Source organism: Cricetulus griseus, chromosome 7 (assembly GCF_003668045.3).
Source record: "Cricetulus griseus strain 17A/GY chromosome 7, alternate assembly CriGri-PICRH-1.0, whole genome shotgun sequence".
Classification (NCBI taxonomy): domain Eukaryota; kingdom Metazoa; phylum Chordata; class Mammalia; order Rodentia; family Cricetidae; genus Cricetulus; species Cricetulus griseus.
In genome coordinates, this window is record NC_048600.1 from 47756360 (window position 1) to 47771302 (window position 14943).

At 50.3% G+C, this 14943-nt stretch overlaps 1 protein-coding gene across 1 annotated transcript in view; it reads left to right on the forward strand.

Moving 5' to 3' along the window:
- The window catches only part of Stk10 (serine/threonine kinase 10), an 89735-nt gene that overhangs the window by 31942 nt on the left and 42850 nt on the right, over nucleotides 1–14943 (forward strand). Inside the window, exon 3 of the mRNA XM_027425195.2 lies at nucleotides 12279–12327. Within this exon, the coding sequence (XP_027280996.1) occupies nucleotides 12279–12327 (49 nt within the window). The remainder of the gene's footprint in view (nucleotides 1–12278; nucleotides 12328–14943) is intronic.

The following is a 14943-nucleotide window of genomic DNA, read 5'->3' on the forward strand; positions in this document are numbered from 1 at the left end:
GCTGGGCCTGTCAAGGACCCATAATTACGGTCCAAAGCAGGAAGCCAGGCCGGTATTACTGCCCCTGTTCTCCTGTATTTTGGGGTGTCCTCTTTTTTATGGCCGCTCCCCTGCTGCCCTCTCAGGAGGCCTCAACAGGGTTGTGCCTGAGAGAACGTTTACCCTGTGGCTCTTGTGACCTCTGCCCCATTGTGAAACTACTTGTGTGGGTATGGCATTCCACAGGCCAGTCTCATGGGATTGATGCCCATCCCCCTGGAGCAGGCGGGGCCGTTCTTCATCTAGCTGTCATTGGTTCATACACAGAATTAGTCATGGTGATTCAGGAAGTTTTAGGTGCTAGGGACACATGTTTGGAGCTGGACTGGTTCAGGGAGGATGAGGCTCGGGTTTTACTAGCTGTAGCTGTATTCAGGATACTTACTAAACACTAGGCATCTGGAAAGAGTGATCCCTTGTATCACCATTTGACTGTGACCTAGAGGTCAGTTCTGCAGTTGCCCAAACTTGACAGATAGGTTGCAGTTTCTGAGATGGGCTGGGGCAGAGCAGCACGCTCCAGGTGGTAGCCCAGGCACATCCTGGCCACATAGATGGCTTTGACTCCCTGAAGACTGTGCGCCCTAGGGAGGTGTGGAAAGACTGCACAGCCCCTTGTTATTCAGTGGTGGGACACAGGACCCTGCCACTGTATACTTCCCTGGCTCTGTGAGCTGGCAGGTGGTACCAGCTTATTGTACCTACTGCCCCAAGGTTTCTGGTGAAAACCTTGCCTGCCTCTCAGGGACTCAGTGCTACGACACCTTCAGTAAATTATGTAGTCAGTTGTGCCAGCTCTGAGCAGGAGCCTGCTACAGCATTGATACAGCTTTTGCCCTGTGTGCCCTGTCTGGAGGGTTCCAAGTCCTTGTCCTGAGTCCTTGGTGGCCATGCCTGGGAATAGCCCTGGTCTATTCCTTTCTGGGCCCAGTACTGTTTCTGGCTAGCCTTATGAAATGGTGGCTGTCCAGCCAGCCAGGCAAACCAAATCCTCCCTGCAGGACAGGGAATCCCTTGTCCTTCCCTAGAGAGCTTGAGCCCAGCTCTGACTTCACATTTCCTGCACAGTGGCCAGGACTCCAGCTCAAGGGACTCTGAGCCTGAAGCCGGGATCCCTAACCTCTGGGACAGACAATCTAGGGGTGAGGCATGCCTGTAGTTGAGTCACCCCAGTTCCATCTGAGCAATGCCTTGAGGCTGGGCAGGCACCTTTTGGTTTGCATGTGGAGTGGGGGTGACTGGGGGCATAGTGGCATCACAGAACTGCCACCTCCACCCCTGCATGCATTCAAGAACCTGGGTTACTGCCTCTGACTCAGGCCTCATTCCAAGGCTGCCAGGACCAGGGACAGCTGGATTCCTAACCCAGGCTTGCTGCATGGTGGTGGGTGGAACTGGCATGGAGGAACAAGGCTGGTCCTGGGAAGCCTAGTGGGTGTAGGCGCCCTACTCAATGGCCACATTGTTTGGCAATGCTAGGGGGTGAGGAGGTTCTGGGACTCCACCTACAGGGACAGGCAGCTGACGGACTAGGCTGGGTTTATGTTGACTCTTGCTTTTTTTTTTTTTTTTTTTTTTTTTTTTTTTTTGACTTCCTCCTTCAGGCTTTGGTTGACTAACCAGGAGCTTCTGTCTTCTGCTCCGTGTCAGAGAGCCTGGAGGCCCCCAGCTCTTGACCTAGGGACTAGCTGCAGTCACTAGCCCTGCTTCCTCAGGGAGAAATGAGCCAGAGAAGAAAGGTAGCTTGTTCATGGCTGGCCACAGGGTTTAGCTGTCCCCTATGTCTTAGAGTGTCCAGCTTGAGTTTATTACCTGATTCTTCACTTATGTACGGAGTGGATTTGGGGCAGCCCCTTACCCTGTCAAACCTTGGTATCCTTGTCTATAGCAGGGGTCAGAATGGCTGCTCATGGCTTAGGAATGTTTATAAAGTGCTTAGTACAGCCGAGGTCACTGATTCTGTCCTAATTTCTGGACATCTTAAAGCCATCCAACAAACACTTGTTAATCATACAGCTAGCCCTATGTGCCTATGGATTCAACATCGTCTGTACATCTTTGCTTGTCAGTGTTGCCTAATTGGTACAGAGAAGAACCATTCACCAGCATTTCCATTGAATTAGGTGCTGGCACTTGGAATCTTTCAAGTGTGTGGGACGATGTGTGGCTTCTGTGTAGACATGGCACCATTCAGTAAGGGACTTGGACTTGGTAGGTTTCTAGCCATTGATTGGTTCCTGGCCAGATTCCCACAGACTGATGTACAATTGTATGAGGCCCAGGCTCTGTAAGTGGGTAACATCAACCAACTTTCACAAATAAAACTGCTTGTTCTGCATTAAGGTGACTACAGTCAAACTGAGACCTAAACTGTTGATACTGCAAAGGGTCATTTTCCAGATAGGGAAACAGAGGCTCAGGCAGAGAAAGGGTTAAGATGGCTTGTGGAATATCTGTGGCCCTTTGTGTGGCCATGCCCAGAACCCCTCATTGTGTTTAGGAGTTTCATGTGTATTGGTCAGCTGAGCTCCTATTCCTGGCCAGTATATGGTAGTGGCCTCAGGAAAGGCCAGGGGTGGAGTATTGAGGCCCAGAGCCTGGCAGGTCAGCAGGGTGGTGGCTCACCTCTGGACTGTGTGACTCAGTTGTCTCTGCAGGGATAGTTAGGGCTGTGGCAGTGCCTGGTGGGGCTGTCTGTGTGCTGTAAAAGTTAATGTCTAAGCCCTGGGGTGGCCAGGCCACTCTTATCTGGGCTGGGACATCCTGGCCCCTTATCTTGGAGTGGGCAGCCTGTTTCATCTGTGTGTAGCATGGAAAGGCCCAAGGGTTAGAGCCAAGAGGCCAAGGGGCCGGTCTCTCACTGACCCAGGGCTTGTGACTCAAGCTTCCTGTGGCTTCCTCCTTGAGGCAGAGGAGGGGATAGATGCTCACTGGATCTGGGGCCTCTGGGCTCTACTGTTTGTGAATGGAATGGAGATTCATGGGACACTGGATCATAGAGCCCGCCTCACCCACATCCTGGGTCTGGCTCAGTCACTTACCATTTACATGATCTGACTCTGAGATTCAGATCCCCGTGTCTAAACTGGGAATAAATTACCTGATTCTGATCAGAGGAGGTGACATTTATCAGCACCTACCTAGCATGTATCAGGCACGTGTGCTGGGTTCCTGCTACAGTGAGCACCCTACCCCACCCACCCCACCCACTCCCCCCGCCCCTCCAGCTGCCAGCCTCTGACAGGGAACCTGCTGAAGAGTGGTTATTGATGCAGAGCCTTTGCTTAGGGGATGGCTTCAGAGAAGCATTCCTGCTATGTTAGATATCACAGAAGGGGAAACTGAGGTTGGCTGCGTTAGTCAGCCTGGACGCTGGGACGGAGTGACACAGCATGTAGAAGGCCTGCACACTTGGAACTTACTGTGACTTAGCTGGCCAGATGCTTGGGGCCAGTGTTGAGGTGGGAAGGGGAGTGTGGTGGAGATAAGAGAACTTGCATTTCTGGGTCCCTTGGCCCTGTGCAGTTCCTGCTGCTTCACCTGCACAGCTCAGGGAGTAGAGAGGAGTACTGTGTGGGAAGGCAGGATGTCTTTTAGAGTGAACCCTGGGGCAGAGGGTGTTCTGCCAGTGATTGGATTGTCTGAGAATGCGCATCCCTACAGCGAGGCAGGGATGGCCTCTCACTGCTCTGTCCCTGTTCTGTCATTGTCGCCTAAATGGTGCCTGGTGCAGGACCTGAGTCCCATGAATCTCCATTCCATTCACAAACAGTAGAGCCCAGTGGCCCCAGAGCCTGGACCCAAGACAGCTGCTTAGCCTAACCAAGGGCAGTGTGGTTCACAGTGGTCTCCAGTTTCCTTGGCCTTCAGCCATGCAAGGAAGCCAGTGACTCCAGGCTGCTGTCACATCTCCCATCAGGCGCCTGCCCGCCCGCAAGCAGAGGTCGCCTAGGGAACAGGGATCTCCTAGGTACTGAGGAAGGAGACCAGCTGTGCTGGGGACAAGCCTCCAGCAGGAGGGACCAGAGACAGCAAGGGCCTCCCTTGCTAGAATTACCACCTGCATCCCTGTGTGGAGAGGCCTACCTTTGCTTGTTTTTGTTTTGTTTTACTTTCTTGGCATATGTGTGAGTGAGTGTTTGCATTTTTGTGTGCATGCTTAGGAAGGCCAGAGGTCAACTTCAGCTATCTTCCTCTACCACGCCCCCAATTCACAGACCTTAATTTTTGAGATAATTTCTCTCCCGAACCTAGAGCTCACTGATACTTCTAGACTGACTAGACAGCAAGCCCCAAAGATCCTTCTGTCTCCATCTCCCCAGTTCTGGGATTATAGGCATTCATCACTACACCCAGTTTTTTTTTGTTGTTGTTGGTGGTGGTGGTTTTTTTGTTTTGTTTTTGAGACAGGGTTTCCCTGTGGCTTTGGAGGCTGTCCTGGAACTTGTAGCTCTTGTAGACCAGGCTGGTCTCAAACTCACAGAGATCTGCCTGCCTCTGCCTCCTGAGTGCTGGGATTAAAGGCGTGCGCTACCACTGCCTGGTTACACCCAGTTTTTTATATGGGCACTGGGGATCTGAACCTCTGTCCTTGTGTCTTTGTGCAGCATGCACCTTACCGACTGAGCCTTCTCTCCATACCTCCTTGCTTTTTTTTAGAACTTCATTTAATTGAGGAAGAGACATGAGAACTGCCCTTCTAAAATATTGTTAAGTGTAGAATATATTGCTGCTGATTATGCTACAGTATGGACAATAGACCTCAAGGCTACTCAGCTTGAGTAAGTGGAGTTTTGTGTCCATTTATTAGTAGTCCCCTGTCCTCAGCAGGGCAGCTGGTTCTGCTCTGGGACCTGTGTTTGTCAGTACTGGGTCCCTGGCATGAATGAGCCCACAGTGTCTGTCTGTCTGCTGCTGGCCTCTCTCCCTTGGTGTAACGTCCTCAGGGCTCATGCTTGTCCTCTGCCATACTGCAGACTTTTCTTCTTTGGAAACCAGAAGTTCTGGTGTTGACATGCCCCATGTGTCACCCATCTGTCACAGACACACAGCTTGCTTCCACACCTGGCCTTTTGTGAATGGTGCTTCTGTGATCATGGATGCATTCACAGCTCTTTGGGACCCTGGTTCCTGTCCTTTTAGATAAATGCCCAGATGTTGGGTAGCTGGATCCTGTGTTCCATTTTGGATTTCTTGAGAAACCCCAAGATGGCCTTGAACTCAATCTTCTTGCCTCTGCCTCTTGAATTCTTGTTGCCACGCGACTCCATGTTGTGTTCTGTAGCAGCTGCTCTGCTTTGTGCCCCTACTTTGTGTCCCCTCTGGCAGTGGGCCAGAGCTCCCTTTGTGTCCCCTCGACAGATAGCATTGTCTCTGGTAACAGCAGTCTGACAGGCAGGCTTTCCTGGTGTTTATGATATGTTTGCTTGTACTCTTGGCTTTGGAGACATGTCCATTCCTGTCCTAGCCAGTCTTGATTGGGATGTTGGAGTTTCTTTTGCTGCTGACTTCTAGGAACTCATCGTCTGGAGATGAGTCTGTTAAGAAGCGGTGTGGTTGGCAGGTGTGTCCCTGAGCTGTAGGCCACATTTCACTCTGTGTCCTCTGCTCCATAGAAGTGTTTTCATTGGACAGGCCCATCTGCTCATTTCTGGTCTCAGCATCTATATGTCTGGTATCATGTCTACAATGTCACTGCCAAGACCAGTGTCATGAAACTTCATGTTGCTTTCTCTCAGGCTCTTTACAGTTTTTGTTATATCCAACTTTTCATCCACTTTCCATTAATGTTTGTGTAAAGTAAGAGTCTGGCTTCTTTCTCTTCCTATGGGTGTCCAGCTTTACAAACCCTATTTGTTGAGAAGACTGTACACCCCAACTCTGACATCCTTGTTGAAAGTCATTGGACCATATATATGAGGGATTATTTCTGGGCTCATTGTTTTGTTCCTCTTTATGTTTATTTTGTGCCATTACCAGATTGTATCAATTTGTGCAGCTTTGTAGTATGTTTTAAAAGTGTAAGACTTCTAGATTCTCTACCTTTTAGCTGAGATCAAGTTCAGAAAGTGTGAGACTTCTAGTTGTAGTCTTCTTTTTCAAGGTGGTTTTGACTTCTGAGGGCTCCTTAAAAGCCCCTGTGAACTTGAGGCTGAGCTTTTCTATTTGTATAAAAGATTTGTTAGGACTTGGTGGAGATTTTCAAGCCTGTGAGGACAAGGGGTGGTGAGCCTGTGACAGAGGTGGGTGCTGAGCATATAGAGAGCAGTGGGTGGTGAGTCTATAGACAGAAGTGGGTGGTGAGCCTATAGACAGCAGTGGGTGGTGAGCCTATAGACAGCAGTGGGTGGTGAGTCTATAGACGGCAGTGGGTGGTGAGCCTATAGACAGCAGTGGGTGGTGAGCCTATAGACAGCAGTGGGTGGTGAGCCTATAGACGGCAGTGGTTGGTGAGTCTATAGACGGCAGTGGGTGGTGAGCCTATAGACGGTAGTGGGTGGTGAGCCTATAGACAGCAGTGGGTGGTGAGTCTATAGACAGAAGTGGGTGGTGAGTCTATAGACAGAAGTGGGTGGTGAGCCTATAGACGGCAGTGGGTGGTGAGCCTATAGCGGCAGTGGGTGGTGAGCCTATAGACGGCAGTGGGTGGTGAGCGGCAGGGGTGGTGAGCCTGTGACAGAGGTGGGTGCTGAGCATATAGAGAGCAGTGGGTGGTGAGTCTATAGACAGAAGTGGGTGGTGAGCCTATAGACAGCAGTGGGTGGTGAGTCTATAGACGGCAGTGGGTGGTGAGCCTATAGACAGAAGTGGGTGGTGAGTCTATAGACAGCAGTGGGTGGTGTCCCATTTTAATAAGGTCAGGTTACAGTCAGTGAACCTGGACGCCTTTCCATCTCTCTTGTGTCATGTTTCCTTTCTTTCAGGAACATTCTGTAGTTTTCACGTTATTTTAATACCGTGCCACTTTGATATTTCAGCTCTGAGTTTTGCTGTGCCGAGGCTGTGTTCCCTGACGCTATGTTTCCACCTTACAGCTAGGGTCATCTGAGGTCCTCCAGCACAGGGCCATCTGAGGCGCAGGGTTACTCTGGGTTAAATCTGTGAGGAAGCCATGTTCTGCACCATGCATTTTGAGTGTCTCTCACAGAGATGTCTGGTCTGACCAGAGCTTTTGATGCATCATTGAATCAACCCTGCATTCTGTTAATATGATATAGTACTTTAATAGATTATTGTTTGGTAAACCATCCTTGCATTCATAGAGTCAATCCTGCTTGGCTGAGGTTTAATCCCACTTGTAATTGATGATTTGCTCAATCTTGAGTGTTTTGCATCAATAGTCACCAAAGACTTTGTTCTGTAGTAGTGTATTTGTGTATAACCTAGTCTCTAGATAGCTCATAAACCCCAATACTGGGTAAATAGTTGTTGCACTCTCTTGTTTAGGGAACCATGATAAGAAAAATGACCATTACAGGTGTGTTTGGTCACATTTTCAACCCAAAGATTGGTCGATTCCATGAATGCTAGCCAGTAGATTAGAGAACAAATTTTGTTGGTTTTTGTTTTTGTTTTTCCTAGTTAAACCCCATGTAGCTGTGTGAAAGCCCCAGGAATTGATAATCCAAGCCCCCTCCAGCCCTGTGCTATTGAAAAACCCAAGGGCAGCCCCTGAATTCCTAAAGGCTAAAAAAACAAGGTGTGAAACTCAAGCCTTACTAAGCTAAGGAGGCTAACCAAGACTCAGCTTTCCAGCAGCCAAGGCCAAATACAGATAAAAGGGAAGCATAGGAGTCTTGAACTCTTGAACTACATACAGAAGAGGAAGAAAGCCAGACTCTCAGAGTGCACAGCTTTCCCAGGGATGGCCTTAGAAGGCCAAGTGTGTGGGGGACCATGTGTAGGAGTGTTGTGCAAGGGATGTTGAAGTAGAAGGCACAGGGTCTGCCTAGGCCTGGCCACTTCTCATAGTGGCTTGTGATAACCCCGAGGGTGTGCCAATAGCTTGTGGTTCTGGTTTATGGGCAGCTGTGGTCCCCAAAGGGCACTTGCTGATTGCATTTGCTCAAGGTGCCAACAGCAGTGTGGTGTTCCTGCTGGACCTTCCAGTGAGGGATTGCTTAGTGTTCCAGGTGATGTTGGAGGCAGAGCTCAGTGCCGTGTGACAGATGAGGACACGGAGACTTGGGGAGGTTCCCAATATCACAGTCCCTTTGTGGAATACCAGAAGGAACTGTTACCTTTTCCTTTTTGATGATAGCTGACAGAGGAGTGGGGTGTCTGGCTCTGGTACTGTGCACAGCATGGCAGAGCTGGGCCTGTTAGTTTCCAGGCGGCACCCCTTCAATTCTTGCAATAGATCTAGAAGCCAATAGCCACCCGTGTTACAGACAGAATGGCATGTGGCTTGAGGCTGTTCCACAAGTGGCTTGAGTAGTGAGGAAGCTCTGCAGAAGCTTCTGGGGACTTGGGGAGTCATCCTGGTTGCTGGCAGACATTGCCCTGTTTTGCATTTTTCTGGGTAAGAAGAGGATGGTGTCCTGGTTTTGTTTCCTGTTGCTTCTGTGAAAACACCCTGACGAAAGTAACTTAGAGGAGAAAGGGTTTATTCCAGCTCATGATTCAAGGTTACTCTTCGTCGTTGTGGGGAAGTTAAAGTAGCAGGAACTTGAAGCAGCTGGTCACAGACACAGAGAGAAAATGAGCACATGCACACTTGTGTTCAGCTTGCTTTCGCCACTCCTCTACACTGCAGGGACCAAACCCAGGGATGGTGCTGCCCACAGTAGTTAACACAATCAAGACAACCCTCCACAGACATGTCCACAGGCCTCCTGATCCAGAATTCCCTCACTGAGACTCTTCCCATGAGATTTCCAGTGTCATTGTGTCAAGTTCATGGAGTCTCAAAAACAAACACAGCTGGGCCTTTAATTTCAACACTTGGGAGGCAGAGGCAGATGAGTTCAAAGCTAGCCTCATCTACAGAGTGAGTTCCAGGTCAGCCAGAGGTACATAGTGAGACCATGTCAGAACACAAATAGAATAAAACAAACCTCAAGCTCCATAGAGGAGACATGGTAGCAGCTTATATTGATTGAGCTGCAACCAGGGACATCAATTTGGTGTTCCTGAGAAGGCAGGGTGTGCCAGCCACCTGACCAGCTCACCTACTGTCCCTGCATGGTGATTTGAGTCTTTCCCACCACTGCGCATGGTTGATTTTCCCAGTGGTTGATAAGCGTGGTTGATAAGGGTCTTGTGTGGAGCTGGGAAGGATTACAAGCAGAGTGCTATGCAATGCTGAGAAGTCCACCTGCAATTTTCTGATGCCTAGGCTGAGAGTGAGCGAGCAGGTGGGCGGGTAGGTGAGTGACTGGGTGTGTGGGTGTGTGGGTGTGTGGGTGGGTGGGTGACTGACTGGCTGACTGGGTGGATGAGTGAGTGAATGGGTGAGTGGTGGTGGTTTTCCTTCCCTGATATATCAGCTCTGTAGATGAACACTTCCTTGAGGAATTGTTGTCAGATTAGAGAGAAGTCTTGGGGAAGCTGAGGTCACTGCTGTTGATGGACAAGCAGAGTGACCTAGCTGTCTCAGAGCCACATCTTCCCTTCCTGTGGGCAGTAGTGTGCAAGCAGACAAGCGCCCTTTCTCTATGGTGTGTGGTGGGGCTGGCAGGGTCAGGACTGTCTGCTGCTCCTAAAACCTTGTACCTCTCATGTTGCTGGCTAGCTCACAGCCACACTTGACTTTTCAGGGCTGCTCACCCTTCAATGCAATCCGGCCCTATTTGACCTTCTGTGGGTTCCTGCATCTCATCCTGGCTCATCCTACAGTACAACCCAGTGGTTGGCCACCGTTGGGGGAAGAACCCTTTTAGAGCTAAGTTAAATCCAGATAGTTGAAGGCACCCTAAGGAGACTGGGGTCGGGGAGCTTGGGGACATGGGCCCTGCTGTGACTGTCTCCAAAGCCCTTTCTTATTCCATCCTCATCTTTATATCACTCAGAAGCCTCTAAAACAGTGATTCTCAACCTGTGGGTTGCAACCCTTTGGGAGTCAAATGACCCTTTCACAGGGGTCACCTAAGGTCATGGGAAAACACAGATATTTACTAATCATAACAGTAGCAAAATTACAGTTATGAAATAGCAATGAAAATAATTTTATGGTTGGGGGTCACTACAACATGAGGAACTGTGTTAAAGGGTCACATAACAGCATTAGGACGGTTGAGAACCACTGCTCTGGAAGGTCAGACTAGGACCTATCATAGTCCTGTGGTGCCTTCTCCCTCTGTGTTGGTGAGCTGGTGGGGGCCGCCTGGCTCGTGGTGGAATGTAGCTCTCCTGTTTAGGACACCCAGCTTTCTTGTCCCCCCATGGTCCTGGCTCTGCTCCTGCTGAGTCACGTCACAGGAACTGGAGTTGGAAGCTAGAAAGTATCCATAATTGTGGTGTCACCACTCAAAGAAGATGACAAAGGCATGTTTAGAGTGCTTCAGGAAGAGCAAGAATGTGGGTGAGCCAGGGAGAGATCACCTGCGCACTGTCCTTCAGTCCCGTGCACTAGCTGCTGCTGGTTTTCCTCTGGGCTGCCACCTGTTAGGTGTGCAGTTAGGTCTGTGTGCTGGCTGGATGGATGGATGGATGGATGGATGGATGGATGGATGGATGGATGGAGGGATAAATGTCCTGGGAGTTAGAAAACCTGTTTTCCTGTCTAAGATCTGCCACCAGTCTTTATGGCCTTGGTGGGACACACTTCTTTCTTGGCCTCTGGGTGTACATCTGAGCTGACCCCCACTCCTGTTCCCCCAAAAGCCATGATATTCTGATGGCCTGAGTTGGCTAGGGCAGGGCTCTGGCAGGCTTAGGGTTCTGTGAGGCTGTGGCTACCCTGGATTTGGTGAGGAGGTTCTCTGAGGCTCTTGGCCTCAGAGCATAGGAAGGGGGATGGTGTGAGCATAGGAAGGGGGATGGTGTGAGCATAGGAAGGGGGATGGTGTGACCATAGGAAGGGGGATGGTGTGAGCATAGGAAGGGGGATGGTGTGAGCATAGGAAGGGGGATGGTGTGAGCATAGGAAGGGGGATGGTGTGAGCATAGGAAGGGGGATGGTGTGAGCATAGGAAGGGGGATGGTGTGAGCATAGGAAGGGGGATGGTGTGAGCATAGGAAGGGGGATGGTGTGAGCATAGGAAGGGGGATGGTGTGAGCATAGGAAGGGGGATGGTGTGAGCATAGGAAGGGGGATGGTGTGACCATAGGAAGGGGGATGGTGTGAGCATAGGAAGGGGGATGGTGTGACCATAGGAAGGGGGATGGTGTGAGCATAGGAAGGGGGATGGTGTGAGCATAGGAAGGGGGATGGTGTGAGCATAGGAAGGGGGATGGTGTGAGCATAGGAAGGGGGATGGTGTGAGCATAGGAAGGGGGATGGTGTGAGCATAGGAAGGGGGATGGTGTGAGCATAGGAAGGGGGATGGTGTGAGCATAGGAAGGGGGATGGTGTGAGCATAGGAAGGGGGATGGTGTGAGCATAGGAAGGGGGATGGTGTGAGCATAGGAAGGGGGATGGTGTGAGCATAGGAAGGGGGATGGTGTGAGCATAGGAAGGGGGATGGTGTGAGCATAGGAAGGGGGATGGTGTGAGCATAGGAAGGGGGATGGTGTGAGCATAGGAAGGGGGATGGTGTGAGCATAGGAAGGGGGATGGTGTGAGCATAGGAAGGGGGATGGTGTGAGCATAGGAAGGGGGATGGTGTGAGCATAGGAAGGGGGATGGTGTGAGCATAGGAAGGGGGATGGTGTGAGCATAGGAAGGGGGATGGTGTGAGCATAGGAAGGGGGATGGTGTGAGCATAGGAAGGGGGATGGTGTGAGCATAGGAAGGGGGATGGTGTGAGCATAGGAAGGGGGATGGTGTGAGCATAGGAAGGGGGATAGTGTGAGCATAGGAAGTGGATAGTGTGAGCATAGGAAGGGGGATGGTGTAGGAAGCAGCGTTGACTCTGGGAGGGCTGGAGGGACATGGGGGACATTAAGCCTGGCTGCTGAAGCTGTTGCTGAAGCTTTGGGTTTTGTGGTAACTTAGTTTTTCCTTTTTGGAAAGATAAAGTGCCGTGGCTCCTCACTGGGTATCAGAGGCTCCTGTGAGGGTGGGAATGGTAGGGGGTGGGTGGAGCAGGCACTGAGGCAGGGCCCCTGCTCATTGCTCTGCTTTGTGTTTCCTACAGATCATGATTGAGTTCTGCCCTGGGGGAGCTGTGGATGCCATCATGCTGGGTAAGTCATTCTTTAGCCCCTAGGAATGCAGGTCTTGCCCTAAGCCCTGTATGTACTCCTGGCCAGCTTTGACTAATCTCTCTCTCCCCTCTAGCTCCCTGTCCCTTTTGGGGGTATGGAGAGAATGCTGGCCTTTCACTGGGAGATTAGCACTTCCTGTTCAAGATTCTGTGTGTCTTCATAGCTGCTTACTCCTTTGAGCCTTTGTGACGGTCTTCCACATGGCACTGAGTGGGACACCCAAATGTCTTAATCTGTTACTACTGCTATCACAGAGCACCTGCAGCTGGATGAGTTATAAAGAACAGATATTGAGCCAGGTGCTGGTGGCACACGTTTAATCCCAGCTCTCGGGACGCAGAGGCAAGTGGATCACTGTGAGTTCGAGACCAGTCTGGTCTACAGAGCTCTAGGACAGCCATGGCTACACAGAGAAACTGTCTCAAAAAACAAAGAGGAAAAGATACTGATTTGGCCTTTTGAGGCTGGGAAGTCCAAAAGCAAGGCCCTGATACTTGGCAAACATCCTAGGTTGAAGTCAGAAGGAAGAGTGTGAGTGAGAAAAACAGAAAAGGGCATCGTCAGGAACCTACTTCTGTGAGAACAAGCTGACCCCACAACAGCATTAGCCCATTTGTTAGGGGAGAGACAGTGATCTCCCAGCAGCCCTATGCTCGGGCTTTCAGGGACACATTCATTACAGCACCCACCTATTTGAAAGTGCTCAGGAGGAGGGTTACCATGTCTCGATGTCCTTGGCAAGGCTGGCTGATATCAATGCTAGTAAAATATTGTATCTTAGTTTTTTTTTTTTTTTCCTACTGCTCCAACAAAACACCTGAGGCTGGGTTCTGTAAAGAAGAGAGGTTTGTGGGGCTCTGTTTTGGAAGATGAAAGTTAACCACGGGGGGTGGGGAGGGGGTGGGTTCTAAAAGCCTTATGATGGCTGGAGTCACAATGGGGAGAGTTGCAAGAGAATATGGTAAGACAGAGAGTCAGAGAGCTTAAGGGGGGAGGCCTTGCTTGTTTTTTCTGTCTGTCTGTCTTTGTTTATTGAGACAGGGTCTCGGCTATGTAGCCCTGGTTGTCCTGGAACTCACTATATGGACCAGGTTGGCTTTGAACTCACAGAGATCCTCCTGCCTCTGCCTTGGGAGTGCTGGGATTAAAGTGTGTGCCAGCATGGCCAGCCCCTTGCTCTTTTTATAACATCTGGCTCCTGCAAGTTCTATTTAAGACCAGGCTTATTCCTTCTGATATCAGGGCTCCCATGGCCTAATTACCTTGACTTAGGCCCCACCTGTTAAAGGCTCTACCACCTGCACACCCTACACCAGAGACCAGCACATGAGCCTTTTGGGGACAGCATCAAGCCTTATCCCAAACCAGAGTACTTTGCACACCCAAGATGTATCTCATTGATCTTTGTTTATAAATCTGGAAATAGTACCTCTGTTTATGTTTGTGTGCATGTGTGTGTGTACTTGCACATGTATGTGGATTGTGTGTGTGGTGTGTGCTGGCCTCTTAACTAATTCTGATGTTCCTGCTTCTGCCTCCCAAGCTGGAATTACATTTGTGTGTCATCTCTCCAGCCACTAGAGGAATATTTTAAGTGCAAACCCAATTGCATGCCTGGCTACCCAGACCCACCTGTGGATTTCATGTTGAATTCCCAGTTGCATGCAGCTGCCACAGAAAGGACACACAGTCCTATTCTGTAGGACCCTGCTGTTCTCCAGGCTCTGCCACCTTCCCTGACATATAGCCTGATTCAGTAGTCATACCATACTGTGTCTTCAGCACAGCCATTCCCTTTTCTAGAATGTTCTTTCTGCTCACCACCTGCTCAGGTCTTTTAATCCTTGAACCTCAGAGGAGGGCTCTGTCTTCAAACACTGTATGGTGGGAAAAGTCCCCAGCCAGCCTGCAGAAGGACTGACCTGCTGGCTCTGGCCCCTCCTACACTTCCTGACACTCCTACCAGCTGTAGCAGCCTCCAAGCCTTTGTACCTTCTGGCTCCTTGACCTGGGCTGCCTGCATTCCACATCAAATACTCCTGCCTCTGGGCCTCCCTTTTGTTCAGATGGGATTGCTGCATATCCTGACCTGTCTGTGCCCATCCCCACCCTGTCCTAAGGATCATTTTGCATCCTCATGAAGCCCTGTCCCTGAGAAGCACCCACTCTATGCGTGGGCTTGAGCATGTCCCCCAAAGCCCATTTGCTGCAAACTCAACCCTCAGATTCACCCACAAATGGAGTTTAGAGGTGGGCCTCTGGGAGGGAGTTAGGGTTATGGTGGCATGAGGGGCATGCTGGCACACTTGCTACCTTGCCATGTTGCACAGTATGAGGACTTTATAGGTGATGTCATGCTATTGGGACTTCTAACCTACAAAACCATGAGCCCTTTCTGTACCAGTCACCACAGCAAAATGAACCAAGGCACCTGAGTCCTACCATACATGCCCTGAAACTCAGTGTGCTGTTCGTAAACCTGAATTCTGAAGCCTTGGGTCTCTAAAGTGACCTTCAGCAAGTAGCCCCTCTGATCCTTGGTGGCCACTTCTGTGCACTAGGGAGAATAGTGGTGTTGGCCCCATGCACATGTCG